We start from the raw sequence: 20,992 nt of genomic DNA, 5'->3' as shown, positions 1-20,992 counted from the left end.
GGAGGATGGGCGCTCCCAGATACCAAGACTTGTTATTACAAGTTACCTAAGTAAGACAGCACAGGATCGAGTGAGAAAAGGAAACTAGAGTAGGGTCCAGAAACAGCCACATAAAAGACACCTGATTTACCACCGAAGTGGCATTCTAGAGCAATTTTCTATTAAAAAACCCAGGAAAATTGGAGAAAGAAACATGGCCCCTAATTCACACCACACATAAAAATCAATTCTAGGTGAACTGTCAATCTAGTTATGAGAGGCAAAACCATAAAATAAAGCTTCCAGAAGATAATATAGAAGAACATCCTCATGACCTCATAGTAGAAAAGGACAGTGTTAAAATGGGGCCCAAAAAACATACCATAAAAAGAGTAATTAATTTGACTGTATTAAAACTAAGAATTCTTGTTTATCAAAAGACACCCTTAAGACATTTCCTGGCAACCAAGTAAGCTGCTCGAGGGCAGAGACCTGCCATCATCAACTCTGCTCGGTGAAGATGGGCTGGGGGCTGATAAAGGAAGGAACGAGCAGATCACAGGGCATGTGGCCAGGACACAGGCCACTCAGCTCGTCTGAAGTTTCCTGACAAGCAGTTTTACTGCAACGACCCAGGACAGAGTGCCTCAAAAGTCAGTCCCCGGCAGGGAGGCCAAGATCACATGTCCCACATGTTATGATCATCCTTCGCAAAATTCCTGGCAAGTATGGACTTTTCCTCCTGAGATAACAGTGAGGGGCTGGCGGGTTTCAGCGAATATCATCTGTCACCAGTAAATGTCAGCAGTTAATGATTAAGTCATCCTGGGAGCAGGAGTATTGATGCTATCATAGTGCACTCAGCAGTGCCGTGAGGCATTAACCCAGGGTCCACACGAGGAGAGCCGGCACCGAGACCATGCCTCGGGAAAGGGGTGCCCAGGGTTGGCCCAGCTCAGCAGCCCAGCTCGGGACACATAAAGCAAGCCTCGGGGTAAGACACAAGTGTGGGTTCTAGAACTGGACTGCCTCAATTTGAACCCCAGCTCTGCTTCCTCATCTGTAAAATGGGGTCAAGAATAACGCTGACCTCCTAGGACTGCTCTGCTTGCACTAGTGCCTAGTAAACTGCAGACACTCTTGTTGTTGTGTTGTTGTTGCCATCCACATCCCTCAGGGTCCAATATCGCCACCCAGGTGAGGTGTTAGGGAACTCACAGGTCTTAGGTAATAAAAACAGAGATTCCAGAGATACCGATTCCATCCCCCAAACTGAAGCTATGCCTGACAGCTACCAGCAGGAACAGCGTGACCTGGAGCTGGAGGCTGGAAGGGGGACATTGAGGTCTTCCTCCAGCATGCTTCACGTACTTTTGAGCAAGTCCAAAGCCCTCCGGGTAAATCAAGGAAGAGGAGACATTTAAAAGACAGAACCTCGGGCCCCTGAGGAGAAAGCCTAGCATGCCAAACTGCAGAGTGTTCAGAGCAGAAGGAGGGACACCCGCGACCATGACAATGCCAGGACCCAGATGTAGGGCCTTGACCCCCAGCCCACTGCAGCCCTTCACTCTGGGTCACACCCCAGGCTTTGGCCATTACTATCATATCTGCGATGCTTCATAACCCCAACTCCAGCAGCCACTCCCCAACCTCCACCTCCTCGCCTTCCAACCCACTCCCTCTACAACCTGCAACCCAGCAGCCTCCTACCCCCCTGGGACAGAGGGCCTGGCTCACAGTGGCCCAAGGTAGATGTTGTAAAAGCTGAATGAATATATCCATTCGCTCATGCTGCAAATCTCCTAAGTGCCAAGCACTGGGCTGGGTGTGGGGAAAACCATGGCGATACCAAGCGCCAGCCTCTGCCCTCGATTTATGGTCCTCAAGGGAAGAGGCTACAGAGCGTGGGGATGGGGACTATGGGGACACACAGAGGAAACACCTACTCTAGCCTACAAGTCAGGGAAGGACACACCAAAGGGCAAGCCAAAGTGAGCAGGCAAAGAAAGGGGAAGTGCTCCAAGCCAAGGTAAGGGCCCGAGCAAAGGTCAGGAGCACAGGGCGGCAAGAGCTGAGACCAGAGGTGCGGTCACCTGAAGGCACCTGGTATGTTAAGGAAATAGGAGGCCCTGGAAAAGTGAAGCAGGAGAGTGACAGGATCAGATGTGCCCTCCAGAAAGATCACTCTGAAGGCAGCTTGGAAGAGGACCAGAGGAGAGCAAGACTGAAGGCAGAGCCCCAGGCTGGGAGGCTTGCTGCAGTCGGAGTCCATGGGGGCAAGGACCACGGCCTGGAAAATAGGGAGTTAACTGTCCCTGATTTTAAACTGACATGTGGCCATCTGGAATACAAGTCGCACTTCCCAGCCTCCCCTACAGCTAGTTGTGGCCACATGACTAAATTCTGGCCAATGGGATTTAAGTGGAAGACTGTGTGCAACTTACAAGAAGTGTCCTTAAAAAGAGGGAGAGTGTCCTTCCTCACCCTGTCTGTATTAGTTAGGATTCTCCAGGGAAACAGAACCAACAGGGGATTAGATAGATAGATAGATAGATAGATAGATAGATAGATAGATAGATAGATAGATAGATAGACAGACAGATGAAATTTTTATAAGAATTGTCTCAAGCAACTGTGGGAATGCGCAAGTCCAAATTCCATAGGGTAGGCCACAAGCTGGGAACCCAAACAAAGTTTTTTGATGAATTCCCCAGGAGAAGCTGGCTGGCTGAAGTAGAGATGGAAATTCCCCTTCTGACTGCTGAAATCACCACTTCTCCTTTTAAAGTCTTCACTGATTGGATGAGACTTCTCTCATTGCTGAAGGCAATCTCCTCCGTTGATTTCAGATGTAATTAGCCATAAATGCAATTAACTTACTGATGATTTAAGTCCACCAAATGTCCTCACAGTAACAATAAGACCAAACAACTGGACACCATAACCTGACCAAGTTGACACATGAACTTAACCGTCTCACTGCCCTTTTGGCATCTTGCTGGCTGGAAAGGTGGATGTGATGGCTGGATCTGGTGTGACCATCTGGGACCATAGGTGACCTAAAAAATGGAGGCCACATGTGGTACCTGAGGACTGTAGGTAGAGCTGCCATACCAGCCCTGATCTGCCTTGGCTGCACTTGAGAGAGCTAAAAGTCTGTCCTGCTGATACACAATTACTATTTTGTGTTTTCTATCACTCGACCAGAACCTAATCCTAATTGATAGAGAAGAGGAAGCAGACTCAAGAGATACCTGGGAGGAGAACATGACAGAACTCAGGACTCAAGAGCCACTCCTGGGTTTCTGGATTGCACAACTGCATAGATGGATGGTGATGTGAAATGAGAATGTTTGGGTGGGAGCAGGTTAGAGAGGAGAAGATGAAAAAGACTCCAGAGAGGACTTCAGAGAGGAAATATTGGCTTAGCTTGAAACCCCACCCAAAGGTCCTTATTCTGAGTAAACACATGGAAACCACACTGTGGCATACAAAGAGAAATGGATTAGGTACCAGAAGATAGAGTCTGCTTGTAACTTTACTGCTTCCTAACTGTGCAACCTTGGATGAATCATTTATCACCCCTGAGCCTCAGTTTCCTCATCTGCAAAATGGTATAATACCTTCCTTGCCTACCTCAAAGGGTTAACAGAGGACCTGTTAATGTAACAGATGTTCAAGCATCTGTAAACTACAAAGTACCATCCAATCAAGGGTAGAAAGATAACAGATGTAGCCAATAAACTGTCGGCAAAGGATTTAATCCCCCTGGGGTGGAGATCTGCCCACATTGGGGTTCAAGCTTTATGATACCATTCTGGAGTCCTGCCAAGGGATATTCACAACCGACAGGACTTGGCAATTGTTTGGTCAAGTAGGAGAGGCTCCACCGCCCCGGTCAGCTGTGCCTTGCTAGCAGCCCTCAACTGTGGGCCTCTGGAAGGGTTCTGGAGCTGCAGGTACAAGCCTGGCCTGTCTGGGCCAGTCCTGACCAAGGCCAGCCAGAGGCAGTCAGCTCAGGCCCATCCGCAGCCAGACTTTGGACTGGGCCTGCTGTGTGAAAACTGGTGTCGGAACCATCCGCTGAGCTGCCTTCTTTGTCCAAGCCCCTGCTGTGGGTGCCCTGACCTCAGTTTCCTTGTCTGTGCTTCACTCCCCCGTGGGATCTGCAGCCAGGCCCTGAATTCTCACCTGAGTCCCTGCCTTACTCTTCCCCTGGTGGGTGGACCCTCGCCCCAATGTGCCACTTTCTGAGAGCCCTGCTGCCACGTCGCCGCCATCAGAATGACACCTGCTGTTCCCCCCAGTCTCACTGCTCACCAGGGCGCTGGATGCACCATGATCCAGTCAGAGGGGTCTGCCTGCAGAGCAGGCCTGTCTGGAACGACTTGGATCCACTGTGTTCTGCCAGACAAACTCCTACTCATTCTTCCAGGCACGGAGTAGCTCTTAAAGCCTCCACTAGCCTGCTAGGAAGTGACCATCTCCCTTCTGCCTGGGCTCCACCTCTGTCACAGCACTTCCCACGTGGCTTATGAAGGCCTGCTTTGCAAGCTGCCTCCCCACCAGACCACACATTCCTAAAACACACAGGCCAGGTTCTGTCATCTCACAGCACCAGCCAGGCCTGGCCCAGGGTTTGGGACACCTGAGACATGGAAGGTGCTCTGTGAGTGCTGGGTCGATGGATGAATGGGTAGCCAGATGGAGGAAGGGGCCCCACCCCACACCAGGCTGCTGAGCCCCACTGGACCCTTTATTTTGGATTCCTTGGCCACTCCCCTCCCCTTTTCTCACACAGCCCTGCAACTGGCTCAGTTCCCTCAGCCCTGTCCCAGCTTCCTACGTTCCCTTCTAGACCATGGGAGTCCCAGTGTGCCTTGAGAAGTGACAGCTCTGCCCACCTCCTTCAGGCTCTCCTGAACAAACCCTAGTAGGCCCCTAAAGGGACTGTCATACCTTCAAAGATCTGGGACTAAAGGCGATCCCAGAGGGTCTTCCCTGATTTAGCTCTTCTCAGCCTCCCCAACCACCCTCCTTCTCCGGATCTGAATGGGGCAAACAGCCCAGTCTTCTATTCCCGAGCCCCTGCCGCTGGGAGCCTGCTGGGCCAGGAGGGCAGAGCAGAGCAGAGGCGTTTCCCTGGACGCCAGCCTGCCCTCTCCCCAACCCGTCTCCAGCCCCCTCAGATGTAGATGCAAAGAAGCTGCTTCTTGGCCAAGAGCACTCCAGCTTGGAGGCCCTGGGAGGAGTCAAAGGAGAGCAGCGTGCCAGCTGATCCTCACCCACCGGAATCCATTCTGTGTGTTCCTGGGGTTGACCAGGATGCAGTCCCAGGTGCGGGTGGTGACATTCTGGAACAGAATCAGTTGCCCTTCCTCCCGGACCCGGACACTCGAGTTGTAATCTGCCACAGCCACCTCCTTCACCCGGAATGGGTTAGAGAACAAATTGGTGACGCTACTGAGGGTATTGACCAGGCGGCCGAAGAACTGCATCTTCTGCGGGGCAGGTGGGGAGGCCCCACCACCTTCCCCCTCAGTCTGGAAGAAAACGGGGTCTCTGGTCAGCTGGGCTCGGTCTCCCATGCCCACCTCACCAAGTGCAGCGGATTCCTGCCCAGGCACCCGGGTCGCTCCCCACTAGCGCTGTTCCCCTGATTCTGGGCCTGGAGGGACCTGGAAAGGAGGGGAAAGAAAGAGAAACAGCACTGAGTACGGGGGTAAGAAGGTCTGACGGGAAGCTACAGAGCACCCGGGTCGGGCTGGGGACCTACAAGGCTCCCCTCCGGTGCTGCCACTCTGCAAAGGTGATCCCACGAATGTCCTGCTCCCTGACCCAGTCTCCCCAACAGAGACTCAGTTTCCTCATCTGTAATGAGGGGCAGGTAACAACCACTGCTCCTTACTTCACTGAGTTGTGCTGATCAAAGGAGATGCAGTGTAGGTAGTAACGTGCTATGCACACAGCGAGGTTCCCGCCACATAAGCAGAGACAACTTTCTGGCATTCAAACAGCTCGGCACAAACCATTTCAACTCCACCAACAAAATCAGTGTCCCCTTGCTGGCAGATACCATGAAGGGGCCAGGATCATCACATGATCCCTTGGGATTTGTCATAAACCCCCAGTGCCTGCTGCCACGGGTTCCCAACGGACTCTGAGGGAGACCAGACCTAAGCACTTTGGAAAACAACATGAATGGAAAGCCTCAATGCACGCGGACTTGGGCGGTAAATTTTTACTGCCTGTTCAAAGCCACATTTTTGGCTATGGATGTCGTCCCCTTTTCGGATGACAGAATTAGCTATGTTGTTCTTTCCTGGGTCCCCAGAAACTGCACTGCCTCCCAAAGGCACTGCCACCAACGCTGGTCAGAACCTGCCAGAGGCCACCCTCCTCTGCTTCTGTGCCAGGACATTCGCTGGCCAAAAAACACACTGAGGATGGGGGGCTGGGAGGAGGGTGGACATCTGGGTGGGCACTGGTTCACCCTGGCCCAAGTACTGAGTGAAGAAGTTTGCCAAGGATCAACCTCAGGGTTAGAGGGAAGAGAGCAAGAGGCCCAAGGGGAATCATCCAAAAAGGGAGTAAAGCCAAGGAGGATAATTACACCAGAAGTTCACTGAGCACGAGCTGCACACTTCACATGGACTCTCATTTAATTCTCACAAAACCATCTGAGGCAGGTGCACCGAGAGCCCAGTACAGCTCTGGAGGCAGGCTGTACCCAAACTCACCAGCTCTGTTACCAGCTACTTGGACAAATTACCTAACCTCTCTATGCCTCAGTTTCCTTATCTGTAAGACAGACACCATAACAGTGCCAACTAATTGCACTGAGCATACAGCAACTGCTTGATAAATACTGGCTTTCTTGACTTCAGTCATCCCCTTTTACAGATAGGAAAACTGAGGCTTAGAGAACCATGACGGAGAAGCCTTGAGAATGTTTGGAGCTTTCTAATGTCCTCCCTTTCCTGATTCATAGTAAGATGTAGTGCGAGAAGATTTTGAGTCTCAGGTTCTCCTTTTTTAACAAGAATATTCATTCACACACACACACATACACACACACACACCCATGTGTTGTGAGAATTACAATGAGAACATTTAATTAAATGAGAATGCTTAGACGTGTGTCAGTTTCCTTCTTTCTTCTGCACTCAGGGTCTGGAAGGATGGAGAAGCTGGGGTGCCCACACCCCTCTCCATAGCTAGGGGAGTAGGGGGATTCCCCAAGAGAAGCCGTGGAATCAGTCCTGGGAAAAGAGCCCCCCAAAATGGAAGACACGGCAGGCCCGCCAAAGTGCATTCTAACGGTTGCTATGACACAGAAAGGGAAGCACGACAATATCCAACATTAGGAGAAGGGTAAATTGGGATACGTTTGCCCCAGAGATTCTGTGTAGTCGTTAAAAGCCGTGGTTTTGAAGATTATCACAACTCAGGAAAAGCATCTGGTGTCCTGTTAAGAGGCTCAGCCCCACCAGCCCGGCCGCTTTTCCGCAGCAAGCGCAGGGCGCCCACCCCCTCCCCAGTCTGAGTCCTTTCCATTCCCGGCTTGGGATTTCCCACCCGGAACAGCCAGACTGCACACAGTTCCCAGGAAGCAAAGCCATTTTGCACCTCCTTGACTGTCCCCGTAAATTTGTCGTGCGGGAATGGCCTCCCTCTCCTTTTCTGTCGGCGAAAGCCCTGGGCATCCTTCAAAACCAAGCTCAGCGATCACACCCTCCTTGCTGTTCCTGATGCGCCGCCCCTCCCTGATCCCAGCTGTCCCTCACTTTAAACACGTTTCTATGATTACACCCCAGCGTGTGACAGCCGCCCCTCCTATCAGACCACAAGCCTCCCGCGCCGCAATGCCAAACGCTCGCCTGCCTCTCGCCGCGCTGCGGTGATCACATCATCCACACACCAACCCTATGAAACCATTACCATCACCATCTTCGTTTTGCACACGAGAACACTCTGGAAGGAGCAGGTAAGAGCCCAGGTCACGCAGCTCGTGGAAGGGCAGGACTGCAACTCAGGTGGGCTGGCTCCAGGTCGGAGCTCCTAAGGGCAGGTGCGAGGTGTTCTCATCCCCATACCTGACGCCCGCCACAGAGCCTGGCACGCAGAAAGTTTGTTAAACACGATTTAACTGAGTGAAAATTATGAAGAGAAGGCGGGGGGTGGGGGGAAGACTAGTAGGAAACATACAAAATACTAAGAGTAGATTAGGGTCCTGGGTTCAGGGATCATTTCTTTTCTTTCCTCTCTTTTCCAAATGGTATGTAAAATGATCACATTTTTTAAAGAAAGGAGTGTAGGCTGAGCCCCAGGGGCCTGCAGCCAGGAAGATGGGGAGCCCGGGGGTCAGGCTTGGGTCTGGAAAGCTGCACGGGAGCTTCCCAGAGGGCAGGCACCAGGAGATGTGCTGGGGGGTCAGGAGAATCCAGCCCCCACAAGCCCTCTTAGGGTAAGGGGAGCAGAGTCATCACGGGGGGCACAGCTGGGTGGAAGAAAGATTCCCGCCCAGCCCTGCCCCAGGAGAGACACCTCCCAGCGCTGGGGCCCCAGAAAAAGCAGGAGTTTTGGCTCTCCCCCAGCCTGCCAGGGTTGACATGAGGATGAAGTGAGGCATGCAAGGAAGAGGCCGGCTGTGGGCACATAAACAGTGGCCACTGTTATCATGCAAGAGAAAGGAAATTAGAATCTCCGGGCCACATCTTGGGACATTCACTGCATCGCCAACCAGGCAGGTTGGCGAGTGGGGAGCAGAATGACTTCGTGCTGTGCTTCCTTCTCATCTCTGCCACCCTCCTCCCACCCCCTCCTCTCCCCTCCCTCAGGAGGGCCTGGTCTCCTTCACCTTTGACCCCAGGGCCCAGGTGCTTCCCAGCAGATGGGCAGACAGATGGTGGGGGACACTGGACGGGGGAGTGGGCTGCCCTTCGGCCCCTCTGAGGGCCCTACCATGACCCACCCCATCCCTCTCACTTCTCCTCCCTCATGCTTTCTCGAAGCCTTGCCCTGAGACCTCCCAGGTGTAAACATTCTCTCTGTGGCTCCTCCCCCAGGCTTGCTCCTTGCTAGTCACGCAGGGGTCGCCTGAGAGGGGCCACGCGCTCCTGAAATGGCACGAACAGGGAGCCCAAATGCAACAGCTTTTGTGACGACGGCGAGAGCAATAATCTGCCCATCTGCTCCAGGCAATTTCCAGGTGCCAATTCTGTCTCCCTCAGATGGAGGCTGGATATTTTTGGCCTGCTCTTATCTCTGCTCACCCATCCCCGGTCCCAGGCCCAGTTTGCCTGCTTGGTTCCTTCAGGGAAGACGGACAGAGTGTCTGCTGGGTGGAGGCTCCCTGGAGGAGCTGGAGGGCAGGAAGGACAAGAATTTTATCTTCATCTTAGAGACAAAGAAACTGAGGCCCAGCGAGGCCCCAAAGTGTGGTGGGCAAAGGGCAAATTAAAATGGGACATGGTGATGCCCACCGAAAAGAAAAAACCAATCAACCAACAAAAACCCCTTCCTGGGATTGGGGGGGAGTGGAACTACAGGTAGACTCTTTGGCGAGTTCCCTAGAAGTGGCTGCTTGGGTTCATGAAATGACTTGGCGCGGGAGGCACAGGCCGGGCCCTGTCCCAGAGACTCAGGGTCCCTAGGCGGGGAGAAGAGACAGGGGGCACTGCTGGAGGAGATGACTCTTGAGCTGAACTTTGAAGGAAAATCAGGAGTTCACCAAAGGGAGAAAGCGCGGAGAGGTCTTCCCCATGGATGGAGCAGACGAGACTGGCTGGGACGGCAGAGGAGAGGAGCCCACATGATCTGTTCCACAAACAAGCAGCGTTTTCTTCTGGCCTGGACAGCTGGTGGGGGAGATGGCCACCCAGAGGGGCTGTGGTTACCATGGTGACCCACACACATCCAAGACGAGACAGAGCCATTGTCCAGCCATCTCCTGTGCCAGCCATCCTCACAGCCGCCCTGTGGACCGGGTTCTTTATCCCCATTTCAGAGACGAGGAGACACACTCAGAGAATAACTGAGGTAGAGGACAGGCTGGGGGGGGGAGGAGTGGAGAGTCGGTGGGTTACGGGGATGGCTGAGGAGAACTCAGTTTCCAAACATTAGTTCCTCCTGGGCCACGAACTCCCCGAAGGACCCTGGGCAGGTCTCAGGGGAGAGGCACTGTCCCTGTCCTCTGTGGGTACTCATCTGCCAAAGCAGCTGGGCCTGAGCCCAGGCCATGAAGGGTGATGGGCAAAAATTGCTCTGCCAGGGGGAAAGGGGCCCTGTTTGTCCCTCCGTTCATGCTTTGGCTCGGGTGAGGCCCTCAGCTGGAACGTTCCTGTCATTCCTGCCAAGCCCGGCTGCCCTCTGACCACTCTCCATATCTGCCCCCACCCCTGACATCTCCCTTTAAGCCTGACCCAGAGTTGGTTCCGTCCACACACACCACGAGGGCAAGCTCCAGAGCTGCTCAGTCCTTACACCCACTCTGAGCCCACAGCCAGCAGATCAGACCACGGAACCCCCTTGCTTGCAACATCCAGTGGCTCCCCGACACCTTGCAGAGAAAGCCCAAACCCCAGGGCTGGATGCAAGCGTCCCTGGGAGCTGGCCCAGCCCTCCCCTCCTCTCTTCTACCCAAGCTGCACCATCAATGCTCGCAGAACGCATCCCACTCCTGCTTGGCCCTCTGCTAGAATCTTCCGCCTAGACTCTTCCAACTTTCTTAACCTGTCTCAGAGTATGCATTTGACAAAGGATTCTTAGACCACGTCTTGTCCTTCAAGACAAGTTCAGCTGCCACCTCCTCTAAGAAACATACCCTGCACCCTCCCTTCCCCTCAGCCCCTGGCATTCAGGCCCCTCCCCAGTACCTCCACAGACCCAGAGCACGCCCCCACTAAATCACTTACCATGCAACCACGACAGTGCATCTGTTGATTTGGGCTGCCCAGGCCTCTCTGACCAACCTGTGTTTGATTTGTTTACACAAGCACTCCAAATGCTGTTTCTGACTCACGGTGGGTGTTTGATAAATGGTGAATGAATGAATGAGAACAAATGAATGAACCAACTGTAAGCCCACGGGGTGGCACCTCTGAGGCGCACCCTCCCTCCGCCTCTCATTCCCTCCCAGCTGGTGACACAGACCACACGCTCTCGTCCCCCCACTCCAAACTGCCACGGGCCTCGCCACAGCAGAAGGCTGTGCTAAAACCCAACCATGTGCCAAATGCCCACGCAGGGCTCTCTCCTGTGCCAGGAGAACCCTCTCCGAGCACCTACTGTGTTCCAGGAGTGGTACTAAGTGCCAGGACTAATCCCTCCCCAGGCCTGGGTCTGAACCTTTCAGCTTCATATACCACAGGGTGTTTAAAGCTGCATTCATTCATATTTCGACCAGGGAAACCTCTTTGGACCCTGTGCTTCCTTCTCGACTCGCTTGGGGAGAGGAGCGGGACAGCTGCCCGGGAGGTGCATGACAGGATCTCCCGGGCAGCCAGGCCAGGAAGCAGATCGCACCAAACGGTCCACGTGGGGGATCCTGGGAGCAGCCACAGAACTGCCCTAGCGGGAAGTCGGGCCCCACGAGCCCTGGCCACTGACTACCGGATGTCCCATGACTGGAACAATTGCTGGACAGTCCTGGCAAAATGGGCTGGAAGCACGGGGACTGGAAAGAACGCCGAGCCTGTCCTGACGAGTGTGGCCTTTGTTGCCCCCTGACTTCCTTCCTGCGGCTCTTACTGTCCGCTCCACCCAGCATGTGAGCACCTGCCACATGCCAGCCTGCAGCCTCCCACAAGACCCGCTATTAGGCTTGGCAAAGGGCTCTCACACCTTTTAGCTCCCACGAAGCTCACAAATGCCCGTGACAGAGAGAAGGTGCAATTATTATCCCCGGTGGACATGTGGGGAAAGCAAGGCCCAGAGAGAAGAAATGGGAGGGTCTCCCTGGGCTGGACTCATGCCTTTTTCCTCTGGCTCTGGCACAGCCCCAGGCAGAGGGCCTGCCACTGAGTTGGTGCTCAGTAAGGGCAGCAGGAAAGACTGAATGAAGGCAGGGGTCAGCACAAGTGACATCTCTACCTCCCAGCCTAGCCTCTAGTCTCCAAGGCTGCCTCCCCAAACACGTCCCTTCTGACGTTCGCTCTGACCCCAGTTCTCCCCAAACTCTGTCCTGAGAAAGTGAGGATCGAACAGCGCTCACCCCATCACCTCACAGCCCGACAACACCAATACAGTTAAAACTGGGCTCCCGCCAAGGCCAGACACCTCGCCAAGGGTCTGGCCAAGCGTTTCCAGTGAATCACCACATGTGATCTTCAAAACGTCCATAAGAGAAGGCAGGTTCTTGTTCCCACCGTGCACACAGGAAACTGAGGCACAAGGAGATTGTGGAATTTGCCAGGATCTGAACCCAATTAGTTGCAACTCAGAGTGCCAGCTCTCCATTTTCAACTGCCTTCAGGATGCCTGAAGGGAAGCGGCTGAGGGTGGCTTGATGCTCAGTTTCTTATACTCAAGTGGCACCCCAAAAGCCAACACTCTCACCTAAAACTGCACTGCCATGCACAGGAGCCAGAGCAAAATGTCCTTTTAAAAAAGGAAAAAGTATCTGTTCCATTTACCCTCTTCAGCGGGGCCACAGATAGAAGAAAACCTCCCTGGAACTGTAGCTGGAACCTCAAGGACATGAGACCCAAATGACATTATGACATCTCTGGGCTGGCAGTAGGGTACAGGATGGCCCATTTTATGATTCCTTCCACAGATATTTGTTGAGGATCTAGTCTGTGGCAGGTATTATTCTGATAGGGATATTGTAGTGAACCAACAGACAAATTCCCTGCCCTCCTGAAACTTACTTTTAAGAGAGAGCAAGAAAGTAAAGAAGATAAATAAGCAAAATATAGACACAGGTCTTAGATGCTAAGGAGGAGACGTAAAGCAGAAAAGGGGGATAGGAGATGTTGGGATGGGACTGAAATTTTAAGGTCAACAGGGAAGTCCTCACCAAAGACTTGACTTTGACTAAAGACCCGAAGGAAGTGAGGGCAAAAGTCACACAGATATCTAGGTGATGCGCTTTCCAAAGAGAGGGAAGAGCAGTGAAAAGGCCCTGAGGCTGGAGCCTGCCTGGGGAGTTCAGGAACCGCAAGGAAGCCAGTGAGACCAGAGAGGCAACAGCAGGCAGGTCAGCACGGGGAGAGGGGCCACTGCTTGGCCTGCAGCAGGGGAGCAGCATTTGAGCAGCAGCCTGAGAAAAGACCGGAGTGAGCGAAGGCCAGAGCAGAAGCCAGTAAGGAGGCCGCCGCAGGAATCCAGGCCTGGGATGGTGCCTGGATGACAGTCGGGGGATCAGAAGGAACTGGTTTTGAAGACAGAACCAATGGGAGCTGCTGACGGCCTGGGTGTGGGATGAGAGAAAGACAGGCTTCAAGAAAAGTCTCACATGGTGGCACAGCACTGTGAATGTGTTTACACCACTGAATTAGATACCCGAAAGGGCCAAAATGATTAATTGTAGGTTGCACATACGTGCTGCCAGAATAGAACTGTACAACACAGGGAACCCTACAGCAAACCGTGGACTATAGTTAAAAGTCATAATAACAATGTGTCATCAGTTGCAAGAAAGATACCACACTAACGCAAAATGTTATAATAGGGAAAACTGTGGGGGGAGGTGTTACATGGCAACTCTGTGCCTTCTCGTGACTTTTTTGAAAACTTCCAATGGCTCTAATGAAAAAAAAAATTTTTTTAATTAAAAAAAAAAAAAAGACGATTCTCTCAGCCTTGGGCTGAGCAACTAAAAGAGTAATACTGCCGTTTCCTGAGCTGGGAAGAGAGTGGGAGGGGCAGGGTTTGGTGGAGGGCAGGGAAGGAGCTGGAGGGATAGATGTGACCAGGCCAATTGTAAATACAAAGTTTAAAATGCCCAAGTTTGAGGTGTTGAGTGGGCAGTTGGATATGTGAGTCTATCATTCAGGGAAAAGGTCTGGAGTGACTGGAAATATGAATTTGAGAGTTGCCAGAGTAGAGACGGTCCTTAAAGCTACAAGACTGGGTGAGATCACCTAGGAAATGAGGATGGACAGAAAAGAGGTGCTAAGGCCTGACCTATTAAAGTCCACCATGAAAGATGCGGAACATGTTCTCTCAGGGAGCCACCCTCTGCAAAGTGAAGGCTGGTGATACAAGGCCTCCCCTTCACCACAGCACCTCACCTACCCTCTCCCCGCCACCACCACCACCAAACACCCACACCCAGTGCATGTGCAGAACACACCCAGCATTTAAATTCCTCTTTTCTGTCTCTCGGTAATGTCACTCCGCTGAGTGAAAAGGAAATTCCCTTTTGGGAACCCTCTCATCTAACAAGAAAGTGATCCATGGGAAGGAGGAAAATATGCCCTGGGCACTGAGACACCAGTGGTGGGCCCTGCAAGGTTGGTCTGACACAGCAGGGTGATCACACAGGCTCTGGTGTCACTCAGTACTGCATGCAGATTCCAGCGCCCACCTCATCATCAGTGTGACCTCGGGGACCCACTCACCCTCCCTTCCTCTTGTTCAATGGGAATAACATCGGCTACCCCAAGGACAGCCTAGAACAGAGTAGGCAGACAATTAATATCTGTCGAATAAATGACAAATTCTAAGGATAGAATATATGAAAGAGCCGGACCTATCGGGAGTGATCAATCAGTACATCCAAAACAATAAATGAAAGACAGTGTAACTTCTCCTCTTTCTGTCCTCTTTTCATTCTGTTCCTTTCCTCTGCCCTGCCTATAACACGAAAGCAAACCCATGTATTTATACAGGGCTCATACTGGTTGCAAAGCCTTCCCTTCTACATTTTCGCATGCAAATGTTGAACCCTGTGGCACCCTTGCGAGCGCAGGAAATACAATCCCTGTCACGGCTGAGGAAACTGAGACTTAGACAGAAAATAGCCTCCAAACTCCAGGAACACTTTAAAGCAGGGACAATAACAAAACACTGCATTCAGCCCAAGGGTTCTGTGTTGTGTCCAAGGTTGGAGCTTCTTTGTTGCCAAACCAAACCTGCCTAACGTCCTTTTGGGTGGGTAAGAGAGCAGGTGAGAGAGAGGAAGAAACAGAAGCATAGAAGAAAAGGTACTTTATGGAGTCATATGGGTAGCCCATAAAAAACTGGGCACAGATCCCTGAGCCCTGTGGCCTCCTTGTCCCACACCCACAGGCCTGCCCCTCCCAGTCCCATAGTCACCAGGGTCACATGCTCCCTGTCACCAGCTTTCAGGCCCTCTGTGGGGGTAAGAGATGGACATAGGACTGGGGGGTTGGGAGTTTCGGGTGACTAGGCCATGGGGAAGGAAGAAGCATGGCCGGGAACATGTTACAGTTGAAATCTGGGCTCACATGGGAGAGGAGAAGCAGGGAGTTAGAAATGGGGAACCGGTGAAGAAAGCTGGGAGACACAAATGGAACAACACAGAGAACCGAGGCAAGTGAGAATACACTGAGGCAGGAAAATTCGGATCACACTAAAGGAAGGAAGCTGGGGACAATCAGTAGGACCCAGAGTGAAAGCTGGGAGGCACTGACAGGCAAGGAATAGGGAGGAATTTGGGGGAGGGGGCGTTGAAGGGGTTGACTCAGGAAATTAGTGATTCTGAAGCGGGGAACACACGGGAGATACTGGAGTACTGAGGAGGGAACCAGAGTCAAGGCTGGGTCCCTGAGGGGGACACAAGTACGAGCTGATAAGAGAGCGGTCAAGGGACGGGAGTTGGGGGCGCTGGGGGATCAAAGGGCGGAAGCTGGGAACACGCGGGGATCACACAGGGATCAATGGAGGACATGCCTCAGAATCAGGGAACACGAAAGAAATCCCAAGGAGGGTCCCGGTGGAGACGACGGGGTGTACGGTGCGGGAGAGGTTTGGGAAGGGCCCCCCCAGGCCCCGCCCCCCGCTCCGTCACTCACCTCAGCTTACTCAGCACCTTCTACTTCCGCAAACAAATCCGCCCGGGCCACGTGACGACGCGACCACGCGCCCTCTCTCCACCAATCACCGAAGCCTGTGCCCCAGGCCGCCGCAGTGGCCACACCCTCACGCCGCGAGCTCCGCGCCCCGGGAGAGGCGGGGGGCGAGGCGCCCCCATCTTCTATAACTGCCCAATGGAAGGGGTTCCCAGAGCCGAGGGAGGATGGGCTTTGGGCTGGAGCCAATGCGAGGCGGCGAGGCGCGGCCATGTCAGAATTGGGCGGAAGGGCCGCGTGACGGCTCGTCGGCAGACATGTTTTTGAGGGGCAGGAGTCTCCCACCTCTCTCCTCCCTCCTTCCTTCGAAAACGGTCGGAGGCCTCAAGTCTGAACCCTGCTGCTAACGACGGGTCATTAAGATTAAAAATAACACTGACAAAGCCCAGGGCATAGCAGGGAGGAGCCTGCTTTGATTTTGCCAGGTATCCCCAAGCTAGGATTGCCAGATTTAGCAAATAAAAAATACAGGACTCTCGGTTAAATTTGAATTATTCCAGCTAAGCAACGGATCATTTTTTAGTGTAAGTAAAAAATACTAAGTATAGTTATGCTAAAAAAAAAATTCTTGTTTATTGGAAATTCAAATTTAACAGTGTTCTGTATTTTATCTGGCATCCATACCTCAGGCCTATCTCAAGCCCATCTCAGTGACTTAGAGCTTTTAGTAGAAAATTGGGCAAATGACTGGAACTCTCTGAACCTCAGACCCCTCAGCTGAGAAGTGGGCACAATAAGAGCTCACCAGGTGTTTGTGAAGCCTAGCAGTAAATTAGACAACGTTCCTGCAGGTACTGGGATTCCAATAAATGGTGGTTGTTCCCCTTACTGCAGACAATGGGGTCCCCTGGAAAGACGCCAGGAGACTGTTTTAGTCACAGATCTGTCTCTGACTGAGCAGGTCATTTTCCCTTTCCAGTCCACAGAGCATGGATCAAGCCACCTTTCTTTCCCTAATCCTAGGTCTAGAAGAATTCTCCAGACTGTTCCCTGTCCCCATGGGAATATAGTTGCTGTTATGATCCCTGTGAAAAGAAGTGTTTTCTGCTCAGTCTGTGGAAAGATAATTAATGCCCAGACCTGGGGGCAGACAACGCAGCCCAAGCAGGATCTAGTTAAGAATCTAGACAGGTCAACAAACCCAACCATAGTAGTTTAGCATTTGCACAGAGCTTTACTAGTTACACATGCATCATCTGGGAGTTGTACTTACCTTCATCTGCATTTTATAGGTGAGGAAACTGTTCCCTTAAACTAATATTGGAAATTTGATCAAGGGTTTCAGCTTGGAGCTGAGAGAAAGGGATGAAGACCTGGAATTCCCAATGAAAACATCTTGCCTTCCACACCCCAAACAAGTGAAGTTAGGCCGATGGTTATCAAGGAGCTTGCAAAAGGCCAGGCATTCCACTCACCATCCAGCAATCTGATCGGAGAAAACATGTAGGCTCAACAGGATGAGTCCCATTCTTCAGCCCTCACTCATCCTCGTGTTCAAGGTGGCTCTGGGAGGCAAGTTGGGCAACACAGACAGGCAGCTGAGTCTGAAATGCAGAAAAGCCCAGGAGAGGCTGGATCAATTACTGGAAACAGGGGTCCACGGAAGAAATTGATTAAATAGAATCTCAGGACCTGATGGAGTTAAGGACCCCTCCCCTAGGTATTTCTGGTGGAAATGGTTGAGTGAGTGGATAAAGCGAACGATGAAGTGTAGGGGGTTATTATATAGCACTGGATGAGCAAGCAATGTAAAGGGAGAGGCAAGTAAGCACCCGGGAGTGAGTTTCTGGTGGGTTGAGCATTGGAGAATGTCAGCAGTTCAAGTTGAAGGTATTGTCTTCAGGGTCTGTGCTGCGACAACTACAAACAACACAGAGCAAGGTGTCTGCCCAGAGTCCAGAGGTATAGACTAGCCAAGTCCACTCTTTAAGGAGCTAGATGGAAAATTAAAACTGACAACTAACATGTTAACAGTGTAGTTTCACACCTCTTACCTCGTTTGATCCCCTCAAAAACCCAAAGAAGCAATGATAGCATCCCTACTTTGTAGATGAAAAAACTGAAGTTCTTTGAAGGGAAATGTTCCCCCGAGTTGAATATCAATGAGGGGCAGAACCAGAATCAGGACCTGTGTCTTAACGTTTTCCTTCTCAAAACTAGAGGAGTTCCCCGCTACGTGCCAGGTGATGTTCGTGCTGTGGAAACCACAGTGAACAAAAGACACAAAAATCCCTGCCTTCGTGGTGCTTACAGACAATATGCAAAACAGAAGCAAAGCAAAGGGTGTTTTGCTAGTCTTTGGGTACAGTGTCATGTCAGCATCTTCCTTTTAAAAAACGTTAATAATCTGAGTTGAATCTGGGGTTGAGTATGTGGGTGCCATTGTACTAGTCCTCTCATTTTCCAAGTATTTAAACATTTTTATAATTAAAAAGATGGGAAAAAATATAGTGTGTTAGATACTGATAAATGCTATGGGGTGAAAGCAGTCAGAGAGACAGGGGAGGGTTGCAATTTTAAATAGAGTGGCTAGGGAAGGACTCACTGAAAAGGGAGACGTTTAAATAAAGCCCTGATGGAAGTGAGGAAGCAAGCCAGGTAGATACCCTGAGAAAGAGCATCCCAGGCAGGGAAAAAGTCAGAGCAAAGGTCCTGGGGCAGGAGCCTCCTGGGCTTGTTTCAGAAAAAGCATGGAGATTATGCCTGGGTAGAATGTGCGAGTGAGAGCATAGCAAGCAAGGAAATCAAAGGGACACTGGAGGAGTGGACCTGTAGGACACTGAGGACTATTTTAAGACTTTTGCTTTCACTGTGGGGGAGACGGGGATCCACAGAAGGATTTTGAGCAGAGGAGTGACCTAATCAGACTTACATTTGAACAGATCACATCTAAATAGACTGTAAGGGCAAGACGGAGGCTATTGCAGAAATCCAGGTAAGAAATGATGGTATGACCATCCCATTTAATCATCCCAGCAATAGAAGCATCACAACCCAGGATTGTGTCGTGATAAAGCATTAGGGTCCAGGAGTCATTGCTTAACTCTGTCCTATGGGAAGCTCTGTGAAGAAATAACTCTGGAGCAGGGGTGGGCACACTGCTGCCCAGAGGCCAAATCTCACCCGCCATCTGTTTTTGTAAACAAAGTTTTACTGGAACGCGGCCACGCCATTCGCTTATGCATGTCTATGCTTTCTACAATGGCAAAGTTGAGTAATCGTGACAGAATCATATGGCCCGTCAAGTCTGGTCCCTTACAGAAAAAAGTTTGCCCGTTCTTAAGCTGGGTTTCAAAGGTTGGATAGGAGTTTGCCAGCTAGACAAGCAAAGGAAGAGCATTCCAGGTAGAAGGAACCACACAGGCAAAGACCAACTTCCTGAGTTTGTGTGGATTGCTTGGGGGGGGGGCTGCTAGGGGTTGAGCATTGCTGGGCCCTGGTTTGTGAGCCCAGAGGGTAATCGGGAAGGGTCTCGAGTGCCAGGCTGAGGATGCAAACCTTGTCCTGCAGAAGGGTTATGAGCAGGGGAGTGACGTGGAAAAATTCATGGGAGAGGTGGCCGCAGGCCGCAGACACCACAGGGCAGCTGTGTACGATTACGCTAATTATGTGGCTTGGTGGCTTCCGACTTGATGAGGAGGCCTTTGGGGCTTGTGCCCTCCTCAGGAAGGAAATGAGCGCAGGTGACCTTGAGCTGTGAAGCAGCAGCTACATATGCTCCCACCCTGAGGGAAAAAACCCAGCCCTGGCCAGAAACAGCAGGACTCCTCCCAGCTGGGGGTCCCTCCAGCCCAGTTCAGGGGCTCACAGGACTATGGCCTGGGAAGAGGCTGGTTCTCGGGGCCGGGGAGCCAGGGAAGCCTCACAAGGAAGGGCGGCGAGAGCTTGGAGAGTCTGGGCAGAGGGTACTTCCGGCAAAGACGTGGGGCAAGTGCTGGTGTTCGTGAAGACCCTGGCCTCCCAGGAGGGGGTTTTTATGTGGGGTTCTCAGCGGCCTGGATCCTTTTCTTCCTTATCTTGGGCCTCTCATCCTCACTTCAGTTTTTTCAGTCAACAGATGAAGTGCCTACTGTGTGTGCAGCCCAAAGATGTCTCCATTCCTGCCCTTAAAGAATTCACAATTTAATACAAACTTGCCTCAAATATACTGATAATTGTCTACCATGGAAAAGCACTGCAGCATGTGGCAAATATGTTTTTTTCTGAAGGCATCAGGAAATCACAGTGGATTGCGTTGCAGACTGCATCAGGCAGGATGGGTGAGGGGGTGCCGCGGTAGAAAATGACCCCACGATCTCTCTGACCTTTGTTCAGACTTTCTGTCCAGTGGGGGCAGGGGCTCTGCTTACCACCCAAGGGACCCAGGCTGAGGGAGGCTCTGTCTCACCATGGGTGTCCACGATGACTGTGGCAGCTCAGTCAGGCCCTGTCCCTTAAAGTTACTACTCAGGAGTGGCATTGGACTCTTCTGCTCACATTTCATTGGCCAGAGCAAGCTGCGTGGGTGTACCTAACTTCAGAGAGGTGGGAAATGCAGTCCTACTGTGTGCCCAGGAGGAGAGAAGAACCAGAATATTTACGAGCTGCCCAAATGGCTTCTATGTTGATTGACAAGGCAACAGGTTCCATTTTGCTGGCGATGACAGAAATCTCCATGCTTAATCAACTACAAATCACATTCCCATTCAGCTTCAGCATAAAGGTTTCTAAACTGTATGTAACTTAACTTAATATGGCAATACCATCATGTTTTCGGAAGATCCTAGAAGAGGGAAGTGAGTAGAGACAGACAGGGAGGTATGGGACCATGAATAAAGAGACCGGAATGAGCCGGGACTCTCTTGGTTGCAAGGGACAGAAACTCAACACAAATTCGCTTAGTCAGATAGGCTCAATGACTGGAAAGTCACCAGAGACTCTTGCAGAATCCAAGGAAGAGGTGACGGGCCAGATGCTAGAGGGGCCTCAGGGCA

The 20,992-nt window shown here is 51.8% G+C and overlaps 1 protein-coding gene across 9 annotated transcripts in view; it reads right to left on the bottom strand.

Moving 5' to 3' along the window:
- Nucleotides 1–17,630, bottom strand: part of PLA2G6 (phospholipase A2 group VI) — an 88,980-nt gene extending 71,350 nt beyond the window's left edge. For 2 of the 9 annotated variants that reach the window (XM_037846551.1, XM_037846552.1), the window contains exons 1-2: nt 15,963–16,042; nt 5,269–5,657 (exon numbers count right to left, since the gene is read on the bottom strand). In XM_037846551.1, the coding sequence (XP_037702479.1) occupies nt 5,269–5,567 (299 nt within the window). In that variant the 5' untranslated portion in view covers nt 5,568–5,657; nt 15,963–16,042. Of the gene's footprint in view, nt 1–4,938; nt 5,024–5,264; nt 5,658–15,962; nt 16,043–17,434 lie in introns of those variants that run through there. The other 7 variants (XM_037846549.1, XM_037846555.1, XM_037846553.1 and 4 more) reach the window with 6 other exon arrangements.
- Nucleotides 17,631–20,992: the final 3,362 nt, after the last annotated feature.

The sequence above is a fragment of the Choloepus didactylus genome, chromosome 8 (assembly GCF_015220235.1).
Source record: "Choloepus didactylus isolate mChoDid1 chromosome 8, mChoDid1.pri, whole genome shotgun sequence".
Lineage (NCBI taxonomy): Eukaryota > Metazoa > Chordata > Mammalia > Pilosa > Megalonychidae > Choloepus > Choloepus didactylus.
This window is presented reverse-complemented; position numbering and strand designations above follow the sequence as displayed.